The sequence below is a fragment of the Stegodyphus dumicola genome, chromosome 2, assembly GCF_044657685.1.
Source record: "Stegodyphus dumicola isolate Sdum_Otavi_A_Nest chromosome 2, ASM4465768v1".
Lineage (NCBI taxonomy): Eukaryota > Metazoa > Arthropoda > Arachnida > Araneae > Eresidae > Stegodyphus > Stegodyphus dumicola.
In genome coordinates, this window is record NC_140769.1 from 93,999,629 (window position 1) to 94,027,120 (window position 27,492).

The window sequence follows — 27,492 nt, forward strand, 5'->3', positions numbered from 1 at the left end:
GGGGATTGTAATTGAGTCTGATGTATCCTCCTCTTGATAATGTTACATCAATTTAATTTAGAACTCCTCTTCTTCATTATTATATTTTTTCTAGCTTTGGTATATATTTTAATTTTTTTATAATTTTCACGTTTTAATTTCACATTTCTTTAATTTTTATTTTGTATATTTATAGGATATTTTGGTGTTTTTATTGGTGTTGGATTTCACTTTTTTTGGTTTTTTGTGTAAAATGGGTTCTAAATTTCTTACTTTTTTTCCCATACTGATAAATTTTCAGCAGCATATTGCAAGAAAATACTTCAATAATTAAGATTTTAAATAAGAATATTTTATAATATACTCTGTTTCTCTCGATATATATTATATATATAAATACACACAGCTTCTAAAGAATAAAGTAAAGTTAAATTTAATTTTAAATAATTCTCTTGCGCTATTGCTGCAAGATGAAATTTTAATTTAACAAACATTCTCTATTCATAAAAGGCAGATTTAAAGTAAACAAATAAATGATTAATTATTGTTGCTACAATATCATTTAAATTCTGAGAGCACATGTAAATCAAGTGCAAGAATCAAAATCCATGAATAAATAAAATTAAAATTCCAAAAATTATTTAATCCTGAAAAATTTATAAAAATACATAAGTGAATGATTGTTGTTAATTTTAATAAATTTTGGTAAAATTTTGTTAAATAAATAAAATCATTTTAGTATAATTTATGTATTATTTTTTTATAGATAATGTCTAGTTTCTTTTTGATTTATATGCATAATTCGTGTCGGGGAAGTTTCTGTAGGCAAGAGCTTCTAAATTACTTTGGTTGTCTAAAAATTTGTTTTTCTACTGTTATTTATTAATTTTTTAAATTTAATTCTAGTCTTTTAATTGCTAATTTCTCAAAATTCAATTTGTTTAAATTTCTTTTTAGTAATTCACCATATTTGGTGTTACTTTTGGTTTTGACTTTTACCCTTGTCTACATGGATGATGAAACACAAATTGAATGATTGAAGAGTTAGGTTTGGAGGCAACTTTCCCTTGATAAGTCTGTCTCCTGCCTGCTCAACAATAATTCACTTATGCATTTTTATAAATTTTTTAGGATTAAATAATTTTTGGAATTTTAATTTTATTTATTCATGGATTTTGATACTTGCACTTGATTTAGACATGCTGCCAGAATTTAAGTGATATTGTAGATTAGTTCACAACAATAATTAATCATTTAATTGTTAACTTTAAATTTCCTTTTTTACGAATAGCAAATGTTTGTTAAATATATGTATATATAAACCTAATTAAATTATTATGCTATTATGCAAGTTAAAATAAGAACAGATATGTTTTAAAATTTTGCAATAAAATAAGGTGTGATATATAAGCAGTTAGCAATCAGACTAATAATAACAGCTAAATGCACTTAATTCATGCAAAAGAAATTATATATTGTGTGAATGATTAATTTTATTAATAACAATTAAAGCTGTTCAACTTCAACCTTTCTTAATAGAATTAGTCCTTGACTCAATATGTAATTCCTATCTATGTGTATACTATTTATAGCTATAATAAAACAGAGCTGCTCATCACAACTATTCTCATATGTTTTAGTTAGTTAATACTTTCAACTAATAGTTTCAAGGCATCAAAGGCATTAAATAGAACAGTTAACAGTCATTAAAATTATTCAGATTTATTTTGTTATTCTGTCCTTAAAGAAAGATTTTTAAATGGGGTAATTCGGTGTTGTTAGGGAAAGTAAATTTCAGATTTGGCAAAAGGGTCAGATATTGATAATAAAATGCAAAAGGTTTGAGTTAGAAAAATATTGCTACGTTCTGTAACAAACAACACATGTGTATTAGTGTCTACCGCGGAGGCCAATGAAAGTTATTAAGAAAAACAAAAACTGTTTAAGTACTCCCTTTAGCGGATTTCCGTTGACTTATTTTGTAAGCGTAAAAAAAGGACTTCTATCCAAGAAATGCCGAGAGAGTAAGTCACATCCGCATGTTGGGAAAGCTGTTGTCTTTCCTCTTCTGTAATAATGCTGTAATTTTACTTTTTAATTAATCAAAAAGGCCTATGTTAAATTTTTAAATAATAAAAAAAAGGTCTTAGTTTTTCTGTCCCAGAAGTTCGGGGACGTTACAGATTAAATTTATTGGTGGCAGCACTGTGGTATGAAATCCACTAGTTTTGCAATCAAACAAGAACTCTTGGGTTTCACTCGGAAATGAAAATTTTTAGTTGAACGAGTTAAACTAAAAGATTATAAATCCCTAGTATCTTATGCTAAAACTGTTGTTATACCGAAGTTTAGTAATGAGCATTTGTATATATGTAAATATCCATAGGACATAACAAAATATGATAGCTGCTTTAAAAAAATAATTGGCGATCTTCAAAATTAACATACTAAATTTGGTGCTCTTCCCCTAAATTCATCTGTTCTCCCAAATTCAAAATTTTTTTATGTTATGTAACGCTACTAACTAACCGATCATAGATTAGCTGTACTTGTACGTCAAACTTTGTATAAATACCCCTGGCAGATATTTACATCAGTTTTTTTCTGCTATCTCCTACCTTGCTAATAGCTCCTTGCTTTGCTCCCCATCTAAACTGCCTGCTTCTTAATTTCTGAAGAATCAATGTACATGGTAATTTATCGTATTTCATATGATTGAATCATAGAAATGTTTCTGATTTCATTATGATTGAATAACATCTATAGAGATGATTTGATATGCGTTAAAATAAAGACTGGAAATTCATCAATTCATGTTTTTTTATCTTCATCTGTCATCTTCACTCTCAGCCACGACGACTGCAAGCTGTTTCCTCTTCTATGCTTTCTGGAATTATTACATATAATTAAAATAAGTATATGTATCCTCAATAAGAATTGAGGATACCAGAGTCGGGACAAAGGTGAGGCACTTGCCTCAGGTGAATAACTAGAAAGGGCACCAAATTAGCTGTATGAATTCGAAAATTAATTTAATTTTTTAAATTTGCCAGTTATTATTAGAGGAAATAAGCTTCGGCAAATTTAAATTAATAAAACAGGAAGGACTGCAAGAAAAATCTGGAAATTAATGAGATGTACATTTCGATATTATTTTTTAATTTATAAAAAAAATTTTTTTTAACATTGTCATTTGAAAGTTATAAATAATTGGCTATATTACTTTTCTGAATTTATAAAGCTACGATTAAAAAATACTTTAAGAATTATTATATTTTGATTTAATACAAATATAGTTATTCTGATATATGTATATATGTATAGAGGCGTGCATTTACCTTTTTGCCTCAGGTGAAAAAATATCTTGGCACGGGCTCTGGAGGATACACATGCTTATTTTAGTATACACATACTTGTTTAAGAACTGAGGATACACTTTTAAATCAATAAGAAAAAAATTATTTTTATTTAATTAATTGTAAAATTGAGTATTATATTTCACTTTCATTTCATTGCATATAAGTTTAACTAAATATGAAAAATTATATTTTTACTGAATATGGAAGTATATGAAAGCTCATAATTCGATATATACTACAGTCAAAAGTTGTTAATTCGGACACACATAATCCGGACCTCAAAGCTACAAACTTTCTGTGCATGCGTCGCGTTGACGCATGTGCGTAAGACCTTTACGGCTGCGAATATGAGTGTGCGCGTGCGCAAAATACGTTCACGAATACGCGTTTAATGTATAACGGACGGTATAAGCTAAGCTAAAATTATCTAATTCAGTTAATGTTGCAGATTGCGTTGTTCCTTAATCTTCGAATTGGATTCGGCTTATTATTTTTTGCAGACTGTTAGAGTAATTTTATAAAAGTAAGCTTGAACTTTCGATTATGTCAAATAGAATTTCTGATATATATTTACTAATATGTAAAGGATCTACAAAGCGAAAGTATGTTTTGAAGTCCATTAAACAATAAGTGGAATTGCTACAAAAAATGGATAATGACATATCCTTTGTTTATCTAAACTTTAACGTTTGTTTATCTAAACTTTGTTTATCTTTAACGCCGCGGCACGCAATGAATTGGAAGTTGATCTGTCAGCACTATCCTTATCTTCAGGGCAGATGTTTTTATTTTATTTGGCTTATAATTCCTTACTAAATGTAGTATTTCATCTCGATGTACTCCGTCTTTGATATGATTTAAATCAAATTCCTCTTCATTATAATTCTTTTCGGATAGCGAAGAAAGTAACAGAGGTTATTGAAAACAAAAAATTTCGATAGACACATTAGTCGGTATTCTCGACACAGCAATTATAGGACTTGAACAGCGGAACTTTGTAACTGAACAAGAAATTATGTCTGTTTATAAAATTAAAGAGAATGTATTATCACATAAAAAACGAAACAACTTACATTGAAAGAAATGTTTAATAAAGTAAACAAATAAATATTAAGCTTTTTTTTTTTTTTTTGTAAATTTTGATACCCTTTAAATCATAATTGTTCTTTATTTCATAAATTACGGTTTCATATTTTTAATTTTATAATTTCTGCATGCTATCTTACCAGATTTAAACTGATGATCTACAATGTGGAATCTCCGAAGTCCCGACGAGTCCGGAATACGACTTTGACTGTATAATGGAAATATGTTCATCAACAGAAATTTGAGAGATTTTTAGTGAATATTTACTTTATGAAAAACATAAGAACCTTATGAAAGTACTTGAACAATTACCTGGTTGAACTATTTTCATCAAGAGATTTCTAAAACAATTTTCATTGAACATTCAAAAAAGCATTGGACAATTTTTTTCAAAAAAATTAAGGGACTTTTAAAATTATATTTGTCTTATTTTATTAGTGAAATTATTTAGAAACTATATTGTTATTGCTATTAGTTTTAAGTATTGCATAATCTATGTATGAGAAAGGTCATGAATAATGACGGGGCATAGGCAAACCTGACGGCTATGTCCTTGATGTTTCTTCATGTCTTTTCTCATATAATAAAATCTTTGTTGCTTCGCTAGTCCTGTTCTGCCACCCTGCTATTCCAACCTTTCTTTTGAAGGAGGGGATATATAAGATATAACAAAATACGATAGCTGCTTTAAAAAATAACTGGCGATCTCAAAATTAGCATTCTAAATTTGGTGCTCTCCCCCTAAATTCATCCTTTCTCCCATTCGAGATTTTCCTATGTTATGTAACACTTAACTAACTAATCAATCACAGATTAGCTGTACTTGTACGAGGGGTGATCCAAAAAAATTTACAAGGCAAATGAAAAAGTATTTATTAACAATAGAAAACAAGATACAAATGGGAATCAAAAGACACATCTGGCCTTCACTTTTCCACATAGTTGCCAAACCTGTTTAGGCATTTGTCAGAACGTTCGACCAACTTGTTTATCTCGTCTTGGTAGTAATCGGAGCCCTGCTCATTGAGCCATTTCTCGGCAGCTGTTTTCAATGCATCGTCTGAGGTGAACCGTGTTCCGGATAAGTATCGCTTCAACGCCGGAAAAAGGAAATAGTCACTTGGAGCCAAATCGGGTCTGTATGGGGGGTGATTCCAGACCTCCCACTTGAACCTTTGCAGCAATTCCTGAGTCTGGCGAGCTGTATGGGGCCTGGAATTGTCATGCAGAAGAATGACGCCTTTGCTCAGTAATCCAGGACGTTTGCGTCGGATGGCTTTACGCAATTTCGATAAGGTGGCACAATAACGATCGGCCTTAATGGTATGGCGACGCTCCAAATACTCGATTAGGATAACACCAGTCATATCCCAGAAAACGGTTGCCATCACTTTACCGGCAGAGAGTGTGACCTTAAACTTCTTCCTCGTCGGTGATCCAGCGTGTTTCCACTCCACCGTGGCTCTTTTGGATGTGGGGGTGAAGTGATGAAGTGATGAAGCCATGTTTCATCACCGGTAACGATGCGATCAATGAAGTGTTGGCCGTCTGAATGGTATCGCTGAAGAAATGTGAGGCTGCACATCATTCGAGTGGCCTTATGCTCCGCGGACAACGCACGTGGAACCCAGCGGGCGCAAACTTTGGAAATATCGCAACTTATCGGTTACGATACGCTGAACGTTACCATAACTGAGGTCCAACTCTGAGGCAATCTCACGCACGGTTACTCGTCGATCCCTTTGGATGATTTCTTGAACACGTGCCGTGTTGATATCCGTCCTTGAAGAACTTCGACGGCCGCTAGCTTCCATATTGCGGTTTCCCACATGCTCCCTGCCCGCTTGATAAGAACGACACCATTTCGCTACCTGTTGTCTACTCATTGCTTTGTCCCCGTATACCTCAACGATTTGTCTGTGAATTTCGGATGCGGCCATATTCTTGGCCCATAAGAATCAAATTACGGGTCGCATCTCTATGCGAGACCACTTTTCTAGACGTCGTGCCACTACTGTCGCGCTTAAGTGTCTGCGTACTGACGCTACTTACTTGTAGAACCGCTGTAGGACAACTAGCGCCATCTGTCAACCACCCTGGGTGAAAATATTCGCTCCACAATTATTACGTTTCAAATGCTTCTGCTTGTAAACTTTTTTTTGGATCAACCTTCGTACATCAGACTTCGTATTTTAAATTGGTAGCTATTTACGCCACTTCTTTTTCTGCTATCTTCTATCTTGCTAATAGCTCCTCGCTTTGCTTCCCCGTTTAAATTGCCTGCATCTTAATGTTAAGAATCAATGTACGTGGTAATTTATCGTATTTCATTATGATTGAATCATAGAGATGTTTTGGATTTCATTATGATTGAATAAACATCTATAGAGATGATTTGATATTCGTGGAAATAAAGACTGGAATTTCGTCAAGTTCATGTTTTGTTATTTTCATCTGTAAGCCTTCGCTCTCAGCCACGATGACTGCAAGCTGATTCCTCTTCTATGCTTCCCGAAATTATTAGACACATACACACATATATATATGTATATATAATATAAAATATGCGAATCAAAATTATAATTTAAATTAACAGTAACTCTTTAACTCTCGCTCTCTGTCCTAAAAATCGTAATAACTTCTCTGGATTGCGTCATTCCATTTTGCATGGCCTGCGCAGCTCTGATGATGTAATAATTGGGAACTGAATTTTTTAACTCGAACCAAAACCTTTCTCTTTATGTGCTTCCATATACAGTTCAAAGTCCGTAATCCGGACGTCCCGCGGTGCGCAATGAACTGGAAGTTAATCTGTCAGCACTATCCTCATTTTCAGAGCAGATGTTTTTATTTTATTCGGCTTATAATTCTTTACTAAATGTAGTATTTCATTTCGATATTCCGATATGATTTAAATCAATTTCCTCGTCGTCATAAATATCACGAGTACACATCAAAAGTTTTCTGGTTGCAATTTTCTAATTTCGACTATGCGTAATGTATGCTATGTTTAATAAAGTAAATATTAAGCTTCTTTTTGTAAAATTTGATACCCTTTAGATCATAATTGCTTTTTATTTCATAAATTACGGTTACATATTTTTAATTGTATAATTTCTGCATGCCATCTTACCAGATTTAAATTGATGATCTATAATTCGGAAAAAACCCTAATCCGGAATCGCCGATGTCCCGACGAGTCCGGATTACAGATTATGTATTGTATTATGACTACGCGCTTCAGCTTCTCTCTCTATGCTGCTAGGACGTTATTTCTATGTGCTTTCTTTGTATCGCAAAAGTATCAAAAATGTAAATGTTCTGTGAATAAGCACGACTAGAGTGCTAAGTGATTCTGGCCGCAAATGTCAATTGGAAATAAAAATGGAATTAAAACTGCTTCGACTGCCAAGTTTCTTAGATATTACGAATTCAACATGTTAGCATCCTGTCGACTAATTAATTAACTGTGATGATTTTGCGGATAGGCACAGGAATGACGAAGCTTGGCATCAGAGTACGGGCGTTGTTTGACTGAATGGAATACAGCAGAATGATCACATAGAAGGATTTTGCTTTTAATTGCAAATCTTTATTCAACTCAAATGGCAGATCATTTTACCTTAATTACATATCCAATAATGATTTAAATAAGGTAAAATTTAGGCTTTTGACGTGAAGTATTCTAACAAAGGGAAGAGTAATGGGCAGAGCAGCGCAGAGTCTTGTAGCAGCGATAGTAGGAAGCAGTCTGCCGAAAAATGGCGCGAACTCTGTATTTATACTAGCTGTTATATAACAAGCCAGAATGTTCTCGAAAGTACTGGTCTATGAGGAAGATCGTGCAATTGATGAAAGTTAATTAGTGGTCGCCTGTTCGTGCAAATTTCGTGCGAAAATGTCTTTAAACGACGGTAAATGATGATGTTTTAACATATTCCTAAGCATAATACACTTTCTCCTGCATGGATGGAGCCCACCAGCGGCCGAGCGGTAAAGTCGCTGAACACTGGTAGTTCGGTCCGAGGTTAGAATCCCGCGAACGGGCTGGCTGTATGGGCGTTTTCGTGGCTTTCACCATGTGTAACGTGTATACGAGCCAGTTTCCCTTAGAAAGTTCTCCACGAAGGCATCCCTCCCCTTAGACAGATAGCCCTCATGTGCTTTGCCATAATTAAATACACCACACCACACCTGCATGAATGGCGCAATTTCATTAAGAGTATCTCTAGCGGCGATGTCGTAACCGGAAGATATTTCGTTGTTGCCAGATAAAACTTGTATAAATGTAGTTTTGAGAATTAATTTGTTTCGACTTAATAAATCAATTACACAATATGCATTACGCTATTCTTTTTGTTCCATTCAGTATGAAACAACCTTATTTTACAGCACACGATTCCATGCCTCCTTAAATTTTTCTGTGCTGTTTCGGTTTGAATAGACACTTTTCTCAGCCTCTGAATGGGAACGCAAAGATCAGTAGAAGTGAATTGATTTAGAAAACGCAGTGGCAGCAGTCTGCACTTGTTTTCGATTTGTTTGATGCAGCTTGGATGTTACGGATGAGATGTTAAATATTTTAGATTAATTTGTTTGGCATTCTCATAAGTTCTCTTTTAAGTTAGACTGAATGTTGATTTACTCGAGAATAAAATACGATTCTGTGTGTAGAAACACCATTGAACCACACATGTAGAAATTTAGATGCGCATTTACATTTATTGTAGAATTTTGGATACGCCTGGTATTATTGTCTACAGTGCAAATGCTATGGCTTAAATATTTGGTTAAAAGTATGTAGTCTGATTTATTTTAATTATCTTTCATGAAAAATAAATCGCGTCCTTAGGGTTTTTTACATAAAATCACACAATAATTTATTTTAATTTTTGACTTCATTCCCCTTTGATTAACTTACCTCTCCGTTACTCTCTGAAATCTTCACATTTCTTGCTTTTTGAGAACTAAACGCCTTAATTAAATTGGGCCAGTGCCAAATGAAAGTGCAACGTCTCTCCTGTATCACACTATAAAAACCGTTTAAACGTTCTTCATGCGTTAGTGGTCGCAAATAACTTTTTATTAGGTATGAAAAGATGCATTCAATCGAGCTTATAGATACTGCCATGCACAAATTCATAGTGCAACCGATTTAGTTAAGAAAATGTCTCCCAAATTAAAGTTTTCATATATAGGTTAAAATTGTCCAGCTGTTAGTAATTAGTTATAACATGGGGAACAGAACTTGTCTGATGCATTTATATCTCCTAAATGTTTTTCGGGACCACTATAGAAGTGCTTACTCTGCCTCTGGATCGAAGTTTTATATATTAGGTTGCGAACCTAGAATAATTTAACTCAGAACTGTGTGTTTCGTAACTGGACATTTCGCTCCTAATTACAGCTTCAAACTTTGATTTGCTAACGGTTTTGATGATTTGCGATATTCCTGGCACGTTAATGAAAACTTCACCTCAGATTTTTTTTTTTTTTTTTTTTTTTTTTTTTTTTTTTAAGATCTTACGTTAGCATTTTCATCTACTGAGCTTGCCCGTAAGGGTTGTTATTCAAGTTTTTTTCCAAAGTCTGACAATTTAAGCTATAGTGTGGTGCACACAGTTCTTTTGAATTTTACTTTTTGCCGTTTAGGGAAATCTAGGAAGACTGCAGATTGACAAATATTGCGCTAAGTTATTTAACTAACTCATAACAGACCCATGATCGAACTCCAAAGCCACTTACCTCTTTAAGGACAAAGAAGCTCGCGCACCGCACTTTTCATTCGTTCTTTATTTCCTTGTACGAAGTAAAAAAGGAACTATTGTAATCGCGAAAAGTTTCAGGCAGCATATTTTAACGAAAATATCCATTTTGACCGCTATCGAATGCAATTTAACGATGTTTTTGCGAGACATTTGTACGTAAAGACAGAATAAAAGACTTTTTTCATCCAAAAAAAATTTATAAAACTGTTTTAAAATGAATTCTGAAGAGAATTTTTCGTGGTGTCTGTACGTACGTACGTATGTATTTCGCATAGCTCAAAAACGAGTAGCCTCAGAACGTTGAAATTTTCTATATAGGACTGCTATAACATGTAGATGTGCATCCAGTATTTTGGTTGCAGTCGGCCGCACCAAACGTATATAAATGTATTTATATATATATCCACTCTGTTACCCGGCTCAGTGATCTCAGTTTCTTTACTCTTATATGTTTGTAAATTGTGCATTTTTTGCTTTAAAAATTATTGAATTATGTTGTTCTTATCTTCCGGTTAAGATTGTTTTGTCTTTAGGAAATCTGAAAGCAATATTTGTAGAATTATCAACAATTTAAAAGCTGTTTAAGTGGGGTTAAGCCTAATTTTTAAATAACATGGCGGACATGTTTGTTTACATTTGAAGCAACAGAATAGTAGATTTGTTGCCAATGTAGAGATACTAAGCTTCTCAACAACAAAGATAACGCCTTCATTTAATATTGCGAATTAATCATACCATATCCTTTCAGGGAATTTTTCGACGAAATAAGTGTGTATGATTTACTTCAAAATTTGTAATATAGATATTTTGAGTTTTCATGTATTTTTGCCTTGTCGCGAAGTGAAAACTATATTAATTGAATGAGAAATACTGAATCGTCTGTGAAAAACTGTTTCTTTTTTGTTTTGTTTCTTTTATACACCGTTCTAGATTTATTATAGTATTTAAAAGAACACGTGGCAACGATTGGATAATTCTTCAAATGATATAAATTTTGTGCATTCTGAGTTAGAATATAAGCGCTCTGCGTTCTGTGCGGTGATTGCCACCCGAGCAACTCGAAGGAATGTAAATACCATCCGGATAATCTACCCAAAACAGTCTTCAATAAGAGCAATCAAAACGAGAAAAAGCATGAACAGGAGCAATTTCAATTAAATAAAGAAGATTTTCCTACCCTCCCTGGAGCTACGAAAAACGAAAATATTAAAAATCAACCGAGCTGGACAACTCAAAAGAAAAACAAAAATTAACAAGAAAGCGAAACTAAAGAAGTTTCATTTTTTGAGTGGATAAAAACCCAACTCCTAAAAGCGAAAGAATTCTTTACAGAATTTAAAAAAGCAAAAAACATCATGGGTAAACTTGAGGTTGGAATGGCCGCAATTGAATATTTCACTTCTTTAGACTATGACTTTTAGACCTCATAGCAATATAAACGCGATGATTTCAGCTACCAATAGCTTCTTAAAAATTTCCTATTTCAATGCGAACGGTGTCGTAAAACAATATCAAGAATTAAAGGTTACTTGGATAAGTACAACATTGATGTCATGATGATATGTGAAACTCACCTTAAAGCTTGCGATAAATTTAAAATTAACGGCTACAATATTATAAGGAAAGACAGAACCCGAAGTAGATGGGATGGTACTGCAATTATCATTAAAACTCATTTAAAGCATACTGAATATGATCTTCCTCACAATAGTCTGCTTGAATTTACTTCAGCTATCATTTATACTGCTTTGAATGAAGCCTACCTATTTATTTCTATTTTCAATCCTCCTAATAATCTGATGACTAATAATGACCTGGATATCTTAACCTCCACCAACTTCCCGACTATCATCGCAGGAGACTTGAACGCAAAAGCATAAGGAAATATCTATATTACAAAATATATAATAATTAAAATATAAATAATTACATATTTATATACCTGGAATTCTAGAGGATCTAACAGCAATGGAAACATTTTACATAACTATTTAATTGGCAATGACCTCAATTTTGCTGCTCCTACTTCTCCAACAAGATTTGGTGCTAGAGGAAACGGCGAAGTTTTGGACATTGTACTTCTTAAAAGTATTCCTCATACCCCTCTCTTAGAAGTAATAACGGACTTAAATTCTGATCATCTTCCAGTGAACTTCGACTTTTATGGCTTTTATCCCCCATTAAAGAAACACAGAACTAAGATAAATTAGACCCAATTCTCTGATACTATGAAAAACTATAATTGCAGAAATAATTATAATCATTGCGGTGATATCGAAGATGAAATTTATAAATTCACCACTAAAATGAAAGATGCAATCAATAATGCGACTTATCCCTGCAAAAGCACTAATTTTCTATCCCTTCCTAAATATATAAAAGATATTATTGCAGAGAAGAATAGAAAACATAAGGAATGGCAGCGGTCCCGAGATTCTCGTGCCCAAAGGCACATCAACTTTTTAAACAGAAAAATCAAGCATGAAATTATGGAATTCAGAAACAAAAAATGGGACTTTCTCCTATCAAACCTGGATCCTCAAGATCAAGCAGCATGGAAAATTGCTAAATCTCTAAGAAATAGCAGACCAAATCAAACTCATGCAATTCATCACATGGGAATATCCTATCAATCTGAGGACAAGATTGCTAATATAATGGCTAATGAATTAGAGAAAATCTTTCAACCTCACCCGCCTGAGAATAACTCCCAAGAAGAAGTTAATTTTACCATTGACAGTATTAGCAATTATCCTATAACAAATTTCATTCCCTTTATTTCACCAAGAGAAGTAAGAGAAATTATTCACAAACTCAAGCCAAGGAAAGGCAAAGGCTATGATCAAATTAGCAATGAAGCACTTAAAGCCCTTCCTAGACGTTGTATTACTAACATAGTCAATATTTTTAATGCCTGCATCCGAAATAATTATTTCCCTCAGCAATCGAAACACTCAATAATTGTCAATATCTTAAAACCAAAGAAAGATCCTAAACTCGTCACTTCCTACAGACCTATCAGTCTTTTACCTTCATTAGGAAAAGTATTTGAGAAACTCCTCTGCTCAAGGTTCACTAACCATCTCGAAAGACTCAATTTAATAGATGATCTGCAATTCGGCTTCCGCAGTGGACACTGCACGACTCATCAAATTTTCAATTTGGTGGAATTTTTTTCGCAAGCCTTTACTAAGAAAAACGGGGTGGCTGCATGCTATCTCGACTTCGAAAAGGCCTTTGATAGTGTGGCGTGCAGGCTTCCTGCATAAATTGAATAATTTTATGCTTCCAAACAGTTTCGTAAAACTCATTAGTTCCTATCTGAAAAACAGGACTTTTCAAGTTCGCTGCGGTGACGCCTTATCTGTCAAAAAAACAATTCATAGCGTTGTCCCGCAAGGGTCCGTTCTTTCCCCCCGGCTCTATAATGTTTATATCAATGATTTCCCGCACCCCTTCAACACGAAAATACTCAAATACGCTGACGACACTGTAGTACTAACTGAATCCAGAAGGCCCCAGCTCACTCTAATTTACAAATGCATCTCAATATGATCAATCACTGGTGCAAGACTTGGAAATAACTCAACGCCACTCAATGCTTAACGCCACTAAATGTTGTATTGTGCTCTATCGGAGATACAAAACAAGATTAAGAGTCAATACTGATATCTACTTAGATAGAACTCTAATCCCTGTAGCTAATTCCTATAAATACACTGACTACCAATAAGTATTTGGACACCTATGCAAATGACGATATCTGCGGTCCTAAGGTATTTCACGGACTCCGCCGGTATATATCGTGTAGGAAACAGCATCGGCATTAGTCGCATGCAAGATGCCTCGCAGTTCGGAGCTCTCTGATTTCGAGAAAGGTATAATTATAGGGTATCACAAATGTGGCCGATCCTTAAGGGACATATCTAGCGATCTGAAGTACCCAAAATCGACAGTGGTCTATGTGATTAAGAAGTGGAAGGTGAGCGGTGATTGTCGGAATGTGCCCCGAGTCGGCAGACCAACGAAACTGGGAGATAGAGATCGACGAGTGCTGTCCAGAGAAATTCGGAAGAACCGCACCCAACCGATATCCCTCATCCGCGAGGAGTTTCAACAGGCATCCGGGAGTATTGTTTCAATGAATACCATCCGTAAGGAAACACATCTGCTTGGTTTTCATGGTCGTGCTGCTGCCCATAAGCCTTTGATCACAAAGTCCAACCGCGCTGCTCGGTTAATGTGGTGCAAAGCACATCGAAATTGGACCGTAGATCAGTGGAAACGGGTTCTTTGGAGTGACGAATCAAGGTTCACCCTTTACCGTTCGGATGGCAGGGTCTGGGTCTGGCGTCTACCTGGAGAACGTCTCCTGCCAGAATACATTGTACCAACAGTCAAGTTCGGCGGAGGTGGAATTATGGTCTGGGGGTGTTTCTCTTGGTATGGGCTGGGACCCTTGGTCCCCATTCATGGTAAGCTCAACTCCGATGCCTACTGCACTATTTTGGATGACAATGTACTTCTTACGTTGTGGCAGTTTTACGGGTTGGACCCCTGTTACTTTCAGGACGACAATGCCAGTTGTCATGTTTCGACGTTAACCAAGGCTTGGTATGGTGCCAATGGCGTTCATCGAATGGACTGGCCTGCCCAGAGTCCAGACCTGAACCCTATCGAGAACCTTTGGGACGAGTTGCATTCCCGAATTCAGGGGTGCACTACCCGTGGAAAATCGGTGAAGGAACTTCTATGTCTTCTCCAAGAAGAGTGGAAGAAAATACCAATAGCTGTCATATAAAGACTTCTGGAAAGTATGCCCCGGAGGGTCCACGCTGTAATTACCTCTCGTGGAGGCTCTACCAACTACTGGTTTTGAATAAAGTTAGTTTTTCTTTTCTATCACAGGTGTCCAAATACTTATTGGTAGTCAGTGTATTTAGGTGTTTACATAGATAAGTCGCTCAACTTCAAAGATCATATTTCTTACATCTTAAACAAAGCAAATGCAGCCTACATGGCAATTTATCCTATTATGGGCAAAAAATCAAAGCTCAGTCTAAAAATAAAGAAAATGCTTTACATATCTCTAATTCGACCGATCATGCTATATGCAGTGCGGGCCTGGGCAATCGCCAATAAAACTGAGCGCAAAAAACTGGGTATACTTCAAAATAAAATTCTACGTAGCATTGTGAATGCAACTTGGTACGTGAGAAACTCTATAAAAAAACCTGGATAACGACCTGGATATTCCATCTGTGCACAACTTTATACTCATGACAGCTCACAACTTCTTCGAAAAGATGAAGCATAGTCAGTATAACGCAATTAAACAAATGTTGGATTATGATCCAACCATTGAATAAACTGTCAAACGCCCAAGGACAATTCATCACAATTTGTAATGGTGGTAACTTGTAAATTTTAATTTTAAAATTTACTTGAACTCTGAAATTGGACTCTATCCTATTATTTGTGTTGCATCTTATGTTTATCAAGAAACTTTTTTTATTTAAGATTTTTATGTTACTATTTAATTTTTTAAAATTATTTTGTATGAATGTTTACTTTATCGTATTATTCTACGTACTTTTGAACTTTTTACGGCCTATCTATCTACTGCATACTTCTGAAGGACTTTGAACTCTTATGCCATTCACAGCTTCAAACTGTCTTCGCGCCATTTTCATGATGTCTCACTACTGCTTATCCTGCACTCTTACTAGCTATATTGCACTCACCATCTGCATTTGCCATACAACTCACTGCACCTGTCTGCATGCTTCAATTTAATGCCATTGCTTATCACTGCACAATTTTTTGATGAACGCCTACTTTCGTAAGTATTAAGATATGCCTGCTCACGCAGGTGAATTTTCTTCGCCCACGGGTGTTGGTACTTCCCTAGTATCATTTATTTGAAAATATCTTTGCCTAGTGCATTTTAATGGGATCTACTGGCGAAAACTCTTTAGTAGTTAATGACCAGAAAAAAGTAAGTCATAAGTCAAAGTTAGAATATATACTTATGTTAACCAAGAAACTTTTTTATTCAAGATTTTTATGTTACTATTTCATTTTTTTAATTATTTTGTATGAATTTTTACTTTATCGTATGATTCTACGAACTTTTGAACTTTTTACAGCCTATCTAGCTACTGCATACTTCTGAAGGACTTTGAACTCTTATGCCATTCACAGCTTCAAACTGTCTTCGCGCCATTTTCATGATGTCTCACTACTGCTTATCCTGCACTCTTACTAGCTATATTGCACTCACCATCTGCATTTGCCAAAAAACTCACTGCACCTGCCTGCATGCTTCAATTTAATGCCATTGCTTATCACTGCACAATTTTTATGATGAACGCCTACTTTCGTAAGTAATGCTTCCTCACGCAGCTGAATTTTCTTCGCCCACGGGTGTTGGTACTTCCCTAGTACCATTTATTTGGAAATATCTTTGCCTAGTGCACTTTAATGCGATCTACTGGCGAAAACTCTTTAGCAGTTAATGACCAGAAAAAAGTAAGTCATAAGTTAGAATATGAACGAAATATAACGCTGTTAAGTGAACCTAGCGCCAGAGTGTCTCTATGGTAAACAAATATATAAACAAAGTATAGTGAATTTTAAAGAGTACATTTATTCTGCTGTGGTTTATGCGCTATCGACGAAGTAGATTTAATTCAATCCAATAAGTTTAAATGAAATGCAAGAAAAAATGCGTATAATTTAATATTCCGTACAAGGAAGTCATGTGGTGTGCACATCAGATTTTTTTTTAGATTACGATACGAGCAAGCAACAACAGACCAAGGAGGAGCAACGAGCATAAAAGCCTCGAGACCACCACAAACTAGTCGTTTCGAACAAGCAAAAATGATGGATATAATTTTTGTTTCTAACATTAATTGTCTGAATATCATGATGGAAATCGCTGCTATGATTTCGATGATCTGTTGAAAGATGTAACTAAAGAGATCTGCTCGATATTCAAGTTTATTATGACATATGCAGTTAAAGAGATATCTGCGCAAAAGTTGACAATTTGGAAATTCTTATTACAATTTCCACTAACTATATTTAATAATTAATTTAATATTTAACTTTATGTTTAAAATATGTTTGATTTTACTTGTTGATGTTACGAGTGATAAATAATTACATCGGAAACCAAAAATTTGTAAATATTCCATGAATAAAAAACAAAAATTACATATACGCCAAATTAGATAACATAAATTATTTCAAATTCTATTAAACTAATCTAAAAAATAAAATAAAATAAAATCACACACGCGAATTAGTTTCCTTGCACTTTGAAAACGCCTAGTAATGTGAAAAAAGCTGCGCAGACCTATTTCACTGTGATTATATTCGGATCGTGCAGGAAGTTTTACATTCCTTACCAGGTGCTTTCGTGGTGTAATTGGAAGCATGCCTGGCTAGCACCCTGGAAGTTCAGAGATGGAATCCTAGCGGATATGTCATGATTTCTGTTCCAAAAAATCGTAATGACTCTACAAAGAGCGTCCGAACTAAAATAGGGTTAACGATAATTATCGTCACAACATAGATATCGCGATTGGGTTTCCTACTCCCTAACTGCCCTTCAAGTGGAAGAGAATGGTGGGAATTTTCTTCCTATTTACCGTGTGCCTTCTTGGTGTAATTGGAAGCAAGTCAGGCTAGTAATGGGAAGATCTGTAATTCGAGTTTTCATGTTTTCTGCTTCGAAATAAACTTGATGGTTCTGTTAAGATACGTTCTACATCTCATTTTGAAATTTCTACTAGTTTGTCATATTTTGTTTTAAATAAATCTATCAGTAGAGAATAAAGTAATTAAAAGCTAATTTGTCAATGACCGTAATGGCATTAAAAAAAACTGTAGTTAAAATCATCTAAGCTATACCTAGCAGTTATCCCATATTGCATTACTGAAGGTATAGGGTCCATACTTGTGTAATGCTAATATAAATGCTCTTCAGATCCTACGAGACTGACAAGCGAGTTATCGGACCATCAGGGGAAATATAAATACTGCAAGTATCTCAGGAAAAGAAAATATGGATGAGAAACAGACATAAAAAAAGACATATTTTTCAAGAAATTAAGAAAATAAAATAGGCTGACAGAAAATATTTTGCTGTTATTAATAACACTACAGACACTACTGTTCCTATATTTACAGTATTGTCAAAAAGAAAAGTGGAGGCCGATATGTTCTCAAGTGCAAAGATTATGATATCAATCCTAGATAAAAAATATAAAAGTTATGGGTCTGATTTCCACCTCCCCATTAGTTGGTTAAATGTTTGGTTTCCAAATTTATCATTATAATTGGATAAAAGACATCGTTTGCCCGTTTTCCATTATGTAAATACGTGCATCATTAGCGTTATGTAAGAATCAAATGATAGGAATTAGTTTGGAAATGACGCACTTAAGAAAGATTAATTTTACGCGCATTACTATTTTTAGGATAAAAAAGGAAAATAATATAATTAAAAAGGAGCATTAAAGAGTTACTATTACAAATGAAAGTTAGAATTTATCTTCCGTATCAGATTAAAATTGCTATTTTACCTAGCATATTCTCTACCTTACATGTTTATACGTATACATGTATACATCTCAAATTGAAAGGATCCGAAAAGTTTTCAATTGATACCTTCACCCGACAACACCGAACCAAGCGTGCAGCTAATTTAGCAACCTGATTCTAGACCAGTGTTTCTCAACCGGTGGTAGGCAAAGAAGCAAAGTATTTTTAACTATTAAATCCAAAAATTAATGCCCCGGCATCCTGATTGAGCTTTTTCTCTAACACTCGTAAATTTATGCGATTTGAGCTTTGTTCAAGAGTGGTGGTGGTAGTAGTACTTTGTAGTGGTGGTACTAAAGGTTTTCAATTTTTTCTTTTAAGTTCGTACACGTACACGTTAGTCGAAAGGTTGTGAACCGCTGGTTTAGATGGTACGCGTGAGTCAAAAGGTTGAGAACCGCTGTTCTAGACTATACGATACAGGATGAATATTGCATCATATCAGGCTCTAGACAATGATGCTGCACATTGAGCATTCTGAAGAGCTGTTTTGTAATTGCATCTTCCATCGAAAATTTGTATTAGTAAAAAGAAAGACAATAAAATTGTAGTGCACATAAATCTCCACTATGTGATGTCGTCTAAAACAGCATGCAAAACAATAGCCCTTTTTCAGCGTATTTTTCCAATAAAGAAAGTCGTTTAATAGGTTTATTCAGTTCCTCTTGTTCGTAAAACAAGTAGGAAAAGGTCAGTCAGAGGATTTAAATTATATTAATTAAAATATTATGCTAATTTTATTTTATTTAGCACCTATTAAAACGCAAAATCACCACTTACGAGGTCCAGACTTTTCACAGAGTGGTCTTGCGTTTTCATTACAGGCGACAGGTTGAACTTTGTAATCTTCTGAGGGCATGACGGTTGCACATTGCTCATTCATATATGGCTTGCGAGTCCAAAGAGAGTAATCATCTTCCTCGACGGATCCTTGATCGTTGGAAAAAATCCATTTTTTTGATCCCATCTGATCATCTTTTTTCAATCCTATAAAAAAGAAAAACAGAATAAAATGATTACTCTTTACGAATATAAAATAATTAGCGATTGCCTGTTCTAATAGGGGACCGGAAAGTAATGTCGCTTTCTTACATTAAATTCAAACGAATAAATTTGTAACAAGTTTTTATTTTTAATCAATAATATAAACACCTTCGTTATCAGCAACCTTTTGCCATCTAGTCTGCCGATTTCAATCCCAGACCGATAAAAATCAATTGGTTTTTGAGTAAAATATCTCGAGATGGCATTTTGGACATCATCCAAATTTTTAAATTTTTTGTCACTAAAAAAATATTGTAGGGATCGGAATAAATGGAAATCCGAGGGTGTGATATCGGGCGAATATGGTGTGTGAGGCAGTACCTCCCACCCCAATTCCTTATATTTTTCCAGTGTTCGTCTTTCACAGTGCGGTCTTGCATTGTCGTGTTGCAGAATGACGCCTTTTCCGTTGATAATCGCCAGATATTTTTCGATTAAAGATTGGTTCATTAGATCCAATTGTTCACAATATAGGTCTACATTAACAGTTTTTCCAAGTTTCAGCAATTCAAAATGAACAATTCCGCGAATACTCCATCAAACACCCAGAAGCGCCTTTTCGGGATGTAAACCCTTTGTAACCCCTATTAAAACTGCCTTTTGAGTTTTGGATTATCATATAGGACTGATGTTTTTGTCTCCACTAATCAAACGATCAAAAAACGGTTCTGTATGGTGCCGTTGAAGTAATACGTTGCTTCTGATGCATAGGTTGGCTTTGTTCTTTTCGGACAGATTATGGGGGACTCATACACCTGCTTTGCTTATTTTTCCATTCTGCTTTAAATGTTCTTGGATGGTTGACCAAGGTTGGTTAAGAGTGTTTGACATGGATTTGCTTCCACTTCTGCCATTAGCATGTTGTTGTCGGCATGCGCAGAAACGACATTACTTTCCTGTCCCCCTATTATATTCATATATTTTAACTCGATCTTAATCCTTTTCGCAAAATTAGTTTCTTTGATGATCGTCTAAATGTCATCTTCTTGTAACAATTTAGTTAACGATGGCCAAAGTTTTAACATTTTAATTAAAAAATACAGCAGAATTCTAACTCGTAACTAACTCTTCAGTCTGAATAGACAGTGTTATAACCTTACGAGATAAATGTAGCGAAAGTTGGTTAATTCGTTAATAACTCGTTAATTCCGACTATATTGATCTGAAATGCTAATTAGCCAGCACAATTTCCTTGTTCCAACAACTAAAGGGATATATAAAAACGTTATCTATGCAGTTAAACGGCTTCACAGGAAAATGTTTCTGAATGAAATTGAGGTTAAAAAGTCAGCTGCTGTTGTAGAAGATAAAAGATGTGAGTATATACTAAAGAATTTGAAAAATGCTTTCTGTTATTAAAAACTTTCAGTTTTGCTCTTGCTGTAAAAGATATTAATATTTCATTTCAATTCAGGTCATGGAAAACATTTCTTGCAAATAACGGTGTAGTTCTTTAAAATAGTTTACCAATGATAATATCACGAACATAAACGTCGTAGAGAAAATATTGCTGGGAGAAAACATTGTCCTGAGAAACATCAAGGTAGAAAAGTAAGCAAGAGCAAAAACACAACAATTCTAACGAAACATCGTGATATAAAACAACGTGGTAGAAATTGCACTACAAAATTAAATTATGTCTACTTAGAAAGCAACTATAAAATTTCTCAGCAGCTTAAAACATCTTCGCAACAAGCAACTTGGCCTATCAGAATTCAAATATCTGTTGGAAAAAAGGTCGATTTGAACGCTAGCAAACACCAGATCATACTTTAAATATCTATTATAAAAGAATGCAGCTATGAAACATCATATAGCTTAAACATCGCAGAGATAACATCATATTAAATGTAATTAATATGTGTAAAGAAGTTATCGGATTGGCAAACGTTAAAAAAAACTGGAAATTTTCCTAAATACGCATTCTCATAGAAACAGTTCTACCGAAATTTTTTCTTCAGAGGCCAAAAACGTTGTCTTCAACGATGCTTGAGATGATGCAGCAATATCTCTTGATTTTTCTTTTAATTTAGATTGGACGTCAGATGTTTAATACAGTTTTAAAAGAAATTTATGTGTAATCATAGAATAATAATTTCTTGATGATTAACAGAGGAATGGATACTTTTTATATACTTGGAAAATACGTACTTCATATTATTTTGTTAAAAATTAAGAAAGAATGACTAAAATGTAAGGCATATGCAGATATATAAAAAAATTAAATGTAACTTACAAAGACTTTTTTGAAACACCATAATACATTCATGTTACTATTTATATTTGTATTTCAGTTAAATAGTCTGCTCTTAAGAATGATACAGCACTATTTAATCAAAACTGCTGCAATGAGTTAGACCCCCTACATTGAGATTTATTCTTATATTTTATACATATTTGAGAAGATATTACAATATTTATTTGTAAAATTTCCACACTTTTTACCATAATTTTTTTAACCTAAAAGGAAAGGGTATTTAAGTGAGACTCAAATATGATATGTTCAATAAAATATTAAGCACTCTTGTAATTGAAGAAAACGCTTTGGCTGCTCTTATGTCAGGGAGGTTGCACCTTTGTAGCAGACATTAAAAATTAAAGATGGAAAACACTTTAATACATACGTGATGATTTTTTTTAATTCAAAGGGATGACTTAAGCAGTGGCGTGGTAAATAAGTTCGATTGCGTTGTATAGTTGATTGCACTGTTATGGCTGGCAACATAACAGAAAATAGTATTATTATGCCACCAAAGATCTTTGCACAAATACTATTAAATAGTTCGTACGCATGTACTGTAAACGAAGCATATATTTTCCCTCTTTGCGCTTGTTTTATATGTGTGAGAGTCTTCTAAAATTCTTAAGGAAGAATTTCAGCTTGTAAATATACATGCTTATTGATGCTTATGTACAGTGGGTGTTTAAGACATTACAGAGTAGATAAAAAGTAGATGTGACCATAACTGATGATTGCACGCGCAATTGGAGTGGATAACATCTGACAGTTTTTCATGACACATAGATTGTCCCTAATTAATTGAATTGCGAACGAGACTGAATTATCGGAGGCTATCTACACATAGCCTGTAATCTTGCTCCGTCAAGAGCATGGCACTCTGTCTTTCCTCAGCGGCCACTCACTGCGTTTTCCCAACGGAAGGTGGTTTCAGCAAGAAGGTGATGATACGCCACTTTCGGTGGGGATTAGAGGCATCCCACATCTTCGATCATCCTTCAGTGGATTGCGACTTCGCAATCAGAACATCAGCACTTCGTACATCATCAGCCTCTACAGCATATAGAAACATTAAAAGGGAAAAACAACAGCAACACAAAAGACTGAAAAACAAAAGAGAATATTAAGTGCAGTGCCCGGGGTGCTATGTAGCCCATAGCTTTATGTAGAACTGCAGTGGACGTCTTGCTTAGTCCGTTGTAACATCAAGCTTTCTCAACGTCATATCAGTTGTTCGGCTTAATGGCCGTGATTTTATAAGGATTGTACAATCTGGGTCTCAGTTTTAATTTTGTCCCATATTGGGGTTTTGGACAAGTCCTTTATAGAGTATATGCTAATACATTTGAATGAAAGTATTCTAACCTTTTCTATATTATAGGTTAAAAATGCACCCAGTTCAGTGCAGAGTTGACACGTATGCAAAGATCGAAAATAAAATGTCGCAGATTACATGAGAGTGTGTACAATGCTCTTAGTAAACATACGGAGCGCACGAATATAAGAAAAGTCAGAAGGAAGGCAGTTTTTAAAGATGTATGCTACAAGTCCACTTGAGATATACGTGTAGCATAACTTAAAGGTACATCTGAGAGACTTAACACATACAAAAAATATTAGTAAACTTGAGAATGGTTGTAGTATGATAGTATAACCGAAGAATTCGATATCGAGCGCAGTTCCGTATGTACCTGGAAAGCCTTACAGGATACCAATACCACTGTGAGAAAGGTTAATAGTGGTCATCAAAAAAAAAAAAAAATGTCAGTAGATGACCGGTATATGTTCTGAAGACCAAAAGAGACCAATATACACTCTGTCACAAAAATATATGCACCCAGAAGAAATTGAGCCACAATCACGAAACTCGGCAAGAATTTAGTCTGGTAAGAAACATGCAAATGATTTAAATTTCGACGCCAATGAGACAAGAGTAAGTGCGCTATGCGCATATGAGATGCGCAGCTGGAAGAGTTTAAAAGCATGACTGCTTGTGTCGTAGGGCCATTCAAACAAATCTGTCTACATGGATGGACGGTATTGTGATTAGAGATGCCTCTGAGACGTAATCAGCGGCAGTGCGAACAGTTGTCGGACTTTGAGAAGGGGCGTATAGTAGTCCTCAGAAAGGCAAGTTGGTGGAACAGGCGTATCAGCCGCCACCTCGGTCGGAGCGATTTGGTCGTTGCTAGGCGTTTGCGACAATAGATCAAAGAGGATCAGGGCATTCCAGGAACAGGAACGAGCGCAATTATTGCACAATTATAAGAGCTGCCACTTCCGCACCAACAACGTCGCTAGCATCGATTCGACGCCATTTACCACCTTCCAAGTATCCGGAAGTATCAAGGGAAACCATTCGAAGACGACTAGCCGACGCTGCTGTATGCTGCCGACGTCCACGCCTACCGCTACCCCACATCATATGCATTGTCGATTGGATTTTTGCCAAACTCGAGCAACCTGGAGTATGACCAGCTGGAGGCGTGTGATCTTCAGCGATGAATACCGATTCAGTCTGAATGCTGATGACCAACGCACACGCATGTGGAGGCGGCCAGGCTAGCGGTCCGATCCGGCGTTAGTTGTCGAGCAGAATACGGCGATTACACAAAGTGTGACAGTATAGGGAGCGATATGTTGGACATACGATCACCTCTCGTCGTTCAAAGCACTATGATGACTGACAGTTACGTGAATGACATTTTAACACCGGCTTTATTGCCTGTGTTTTCAAGGCGCGTAGGTGCCATTCATCAGCAAGACAAATCTGTCTACATGGATGGACCTACATGGATGTCGATATACTGCGCGGCTCTTCCAACAATGTCTTCGACGATATGACGTACTTTCGTGGCCTGCCAGGTCTCCAGACTTCTCGCTAATAAGCTAATAGAGCATGTTTGAGACCTGCTTGGAAGACAACTGCAGCCGTCCTAGTATTTGGTTAATTTACTGCCCAGTAGCGAAGATTATGGCATTGTCTTCCGCAGGGGGTCATAGGTGACCTATTTGATTCAATGCCACGACATGTTTCGTTTTGTATAGCTGCCAGAGGTGGCTATACTGCTTAATGATTTGTAATCTTTTTCATGTCATAACTTCTTAGTAAAACGGTCTTTTGTTCCGAATTTCTAATAATTTGTTTATCTCCTCATATCCTACTACGTGTTAAGTTTTGTGATAGTAGTTCATTTACTTTTGGGTGCATATCTTTCTTTTGTGACAGAGTATATATAGTAGGAATCCATCAATCAACGGGCAATATTGTTCAGCAGCTGCGTACGTCAGCATGGCGGCAAGTGGTTGCGGTGTACTGTCGCCAGACGACTTCGTAAAAGTGACCTATTCGTTTGTCGTCCTGAATGATGAATTCAGTTAACGGTTTCTTATCGACGGCGTCGTTTAAACAAGCATAAAGAGCATAGAGATTGCGGGCATCTTCAATATGGTGTGAGGTAGAGGCACGGTTTCATTCTAGTAATGTTAGGATTATTTAGATTATGGAAAAGCACTAGAGATCTATTTGCTTAAGGGGATAAATGCCATTGTGGAAGACATTTTAAAGGAAAGCTGGCTCGTGTTCACAATACACAAAAACACACAAATTCCGATGCTGCTATTCCGAAAATGGCATGGTATGGCTTTAACAGAATAATACTAAGAGATGCTCATTGAGGAACGGGCACATTTACTTCAAGATCAATTAGATTATTTGGTGTGGTGTATGAAGAGATGCTGCCACTCAAACATCGCATTTAGAGAGGTCATATCTACTACTTAGGAACATCTGCTTGTTGTTGTTTCTCCTGGGCAGTCAATCATTTGTAGTAAAGGCAATCTTCCTATAAGGCCCCTTCCCGCTTGATTTCTACTAGATACTACTGCTACTTTTATAATATTCCTACTATGCATATTTTTGCCCTAATTTTTTTTCTTCTTGTAAGTACGAAATGCATGGTACCACCCCCATGTGAGGTTTTACAGAATTACGCCGTAACAAATAAATCTGTGCTTAAATTTTGCAGACAAGTAAATATACCGGGTGGCCATAATTAAACTGACAGTGCTCACAGTGTTCTGTAGCGCGATCTATTTGCGAGAATGACGCCACATTTTGTAGGAAGATTAAACAAGACGGGGGACGAAGGATTCCGCGAAAAAAAATTAGTTCCAAAAGTCACCGCTAGGGAAATATTTGGCGCTGTGTAATAGAAAATAGAGTGTTAACAAATGCAAATCAATACGGAATAAAATTTATCGTAGGTCCATTCTTCTATGAGAACATTACCCCGACAGGACCGGAAACCTGTTCTGTTACGGAGAGAAATATCGCCACATGTTGAACAGCTTTGTCATTCCGGCACTTCAACAAAGACAATGCCTGGGGAAAATCATTTTCATGCAAGATGGAGCCCCTCCACACGTTGCTGTACGGGTGCAACAGATGCTACGACAGAAATTCACAACAGAAAGAGTCATTAGCCGCTACTTTGAAACTGCATGGCCACCTCGGTCGCCTGATCATACACCATGTGACTTCTGGCTATGCGGTTACCTTAAGTCCAAGATCTATCAAGGAGTGGTCCAGGACCTGGCTACGTTGAAGGATAACATATCACGGACTGTACGGGAGATTCCTGCAGACATTTTACTTTCTGCTGTTGTGCATACTGTGCACAGAATGCAATATATGGTCCACAACAACGGCACCCACATTGAACCTCATTTGAATGCAAAATAAAAGGTAATTTCCGTATTGATTTGCATTTGTTAACACTCTATTTTCTATTACACAGGGCGAAATATTCCCCTAGCGGTGACTTTTGGAACTAATTTTTTTTCGCGGAATCCTTTGTCCCACGTCTTGTTTAATCTTCCTACAAAATGTGGCGTCATTCTCGAAACTAGATCACGCTACAGAACACTGTGAGCATTGTCAGTTTAATTACGGCCACCCGTTATATATAATATAACTGCTCCATTATTGTAATAAGTTGACTTGGTGGAAAGTAAGTTGCAACGGATTGACGATGGCTCTCTGCATTATAACTTGAAGAACTTTTACTGCGTAGTTATAAAGATGACTTGGCGGTAAATTCCACACATAATTGTATTCCTTGATAATGCACATAATCACTGTGGGTGCGCTATGCAGCCCCCAATTTTGTACAGCTTACATTTTTTAAATAATGGAAGAAAATTGGAAAAGTAATCTCTGCGTAGCTAGCGGCAAGGCGACACATGCATCTAGACTCTAGAAGCAGAAGTGAAGAGCGAAGAAGGGGGAGTTGCGACGCAATTAACTTTTTACACCGAATTCCATTTCAGATTACATGACAGATTAATGTTAAGATTTCATCGATAAGTGCGCAATACATATTAGATGACGGATCTTTTTCGT

General features: G+C 35.6%; 2 protein-coding genes across 9 annotated transcripts in view; one reads left to right on the top strand and one right to left on the bottom strand.

Moving 5' to 3' along the window:
* The window catches only part of LOC118199491 (autophagy-related protein 13 homolog), a 53,650-nt gene extending 49,062 nt beyond the window's left edge, over window positions 1–4,588 (top strand). Inside the window, exon 7 of the mRNA XM_035371366.2 lies at window positions 4,568–4,588. Within this exon, the coding sequence (XP_035227257.1) occupies window positions 4,568–4,573 (6 nt within the window). The 3' untranslated portion in view covers window positions 4,574–4,588. The remainder of the gene's footprint in view (window positions 1–4,567) is intronic.
* Window positions 1–27,492, bottom strand: part of LOC118199492 (uncharacterized) — a 60,213-nt gene that overhangs the window by 3,978 nt on the left and 28,743 nt on the right. For all 8 annotated transcript variants that reach the window (XM_035371371.2, XM_035371370.2, XM_085810918.1 and 5 more), the window contains exon 3: window positions 19,586–19,792. In XM_035371371.2, the coding sequence (XP_035227262.1) occupies window positions 19,586–19,792 (207 nt within the window). The remainder of the gene's footprint in view (window positions 1–19,585; window positions 19,793–27,492) is intronic.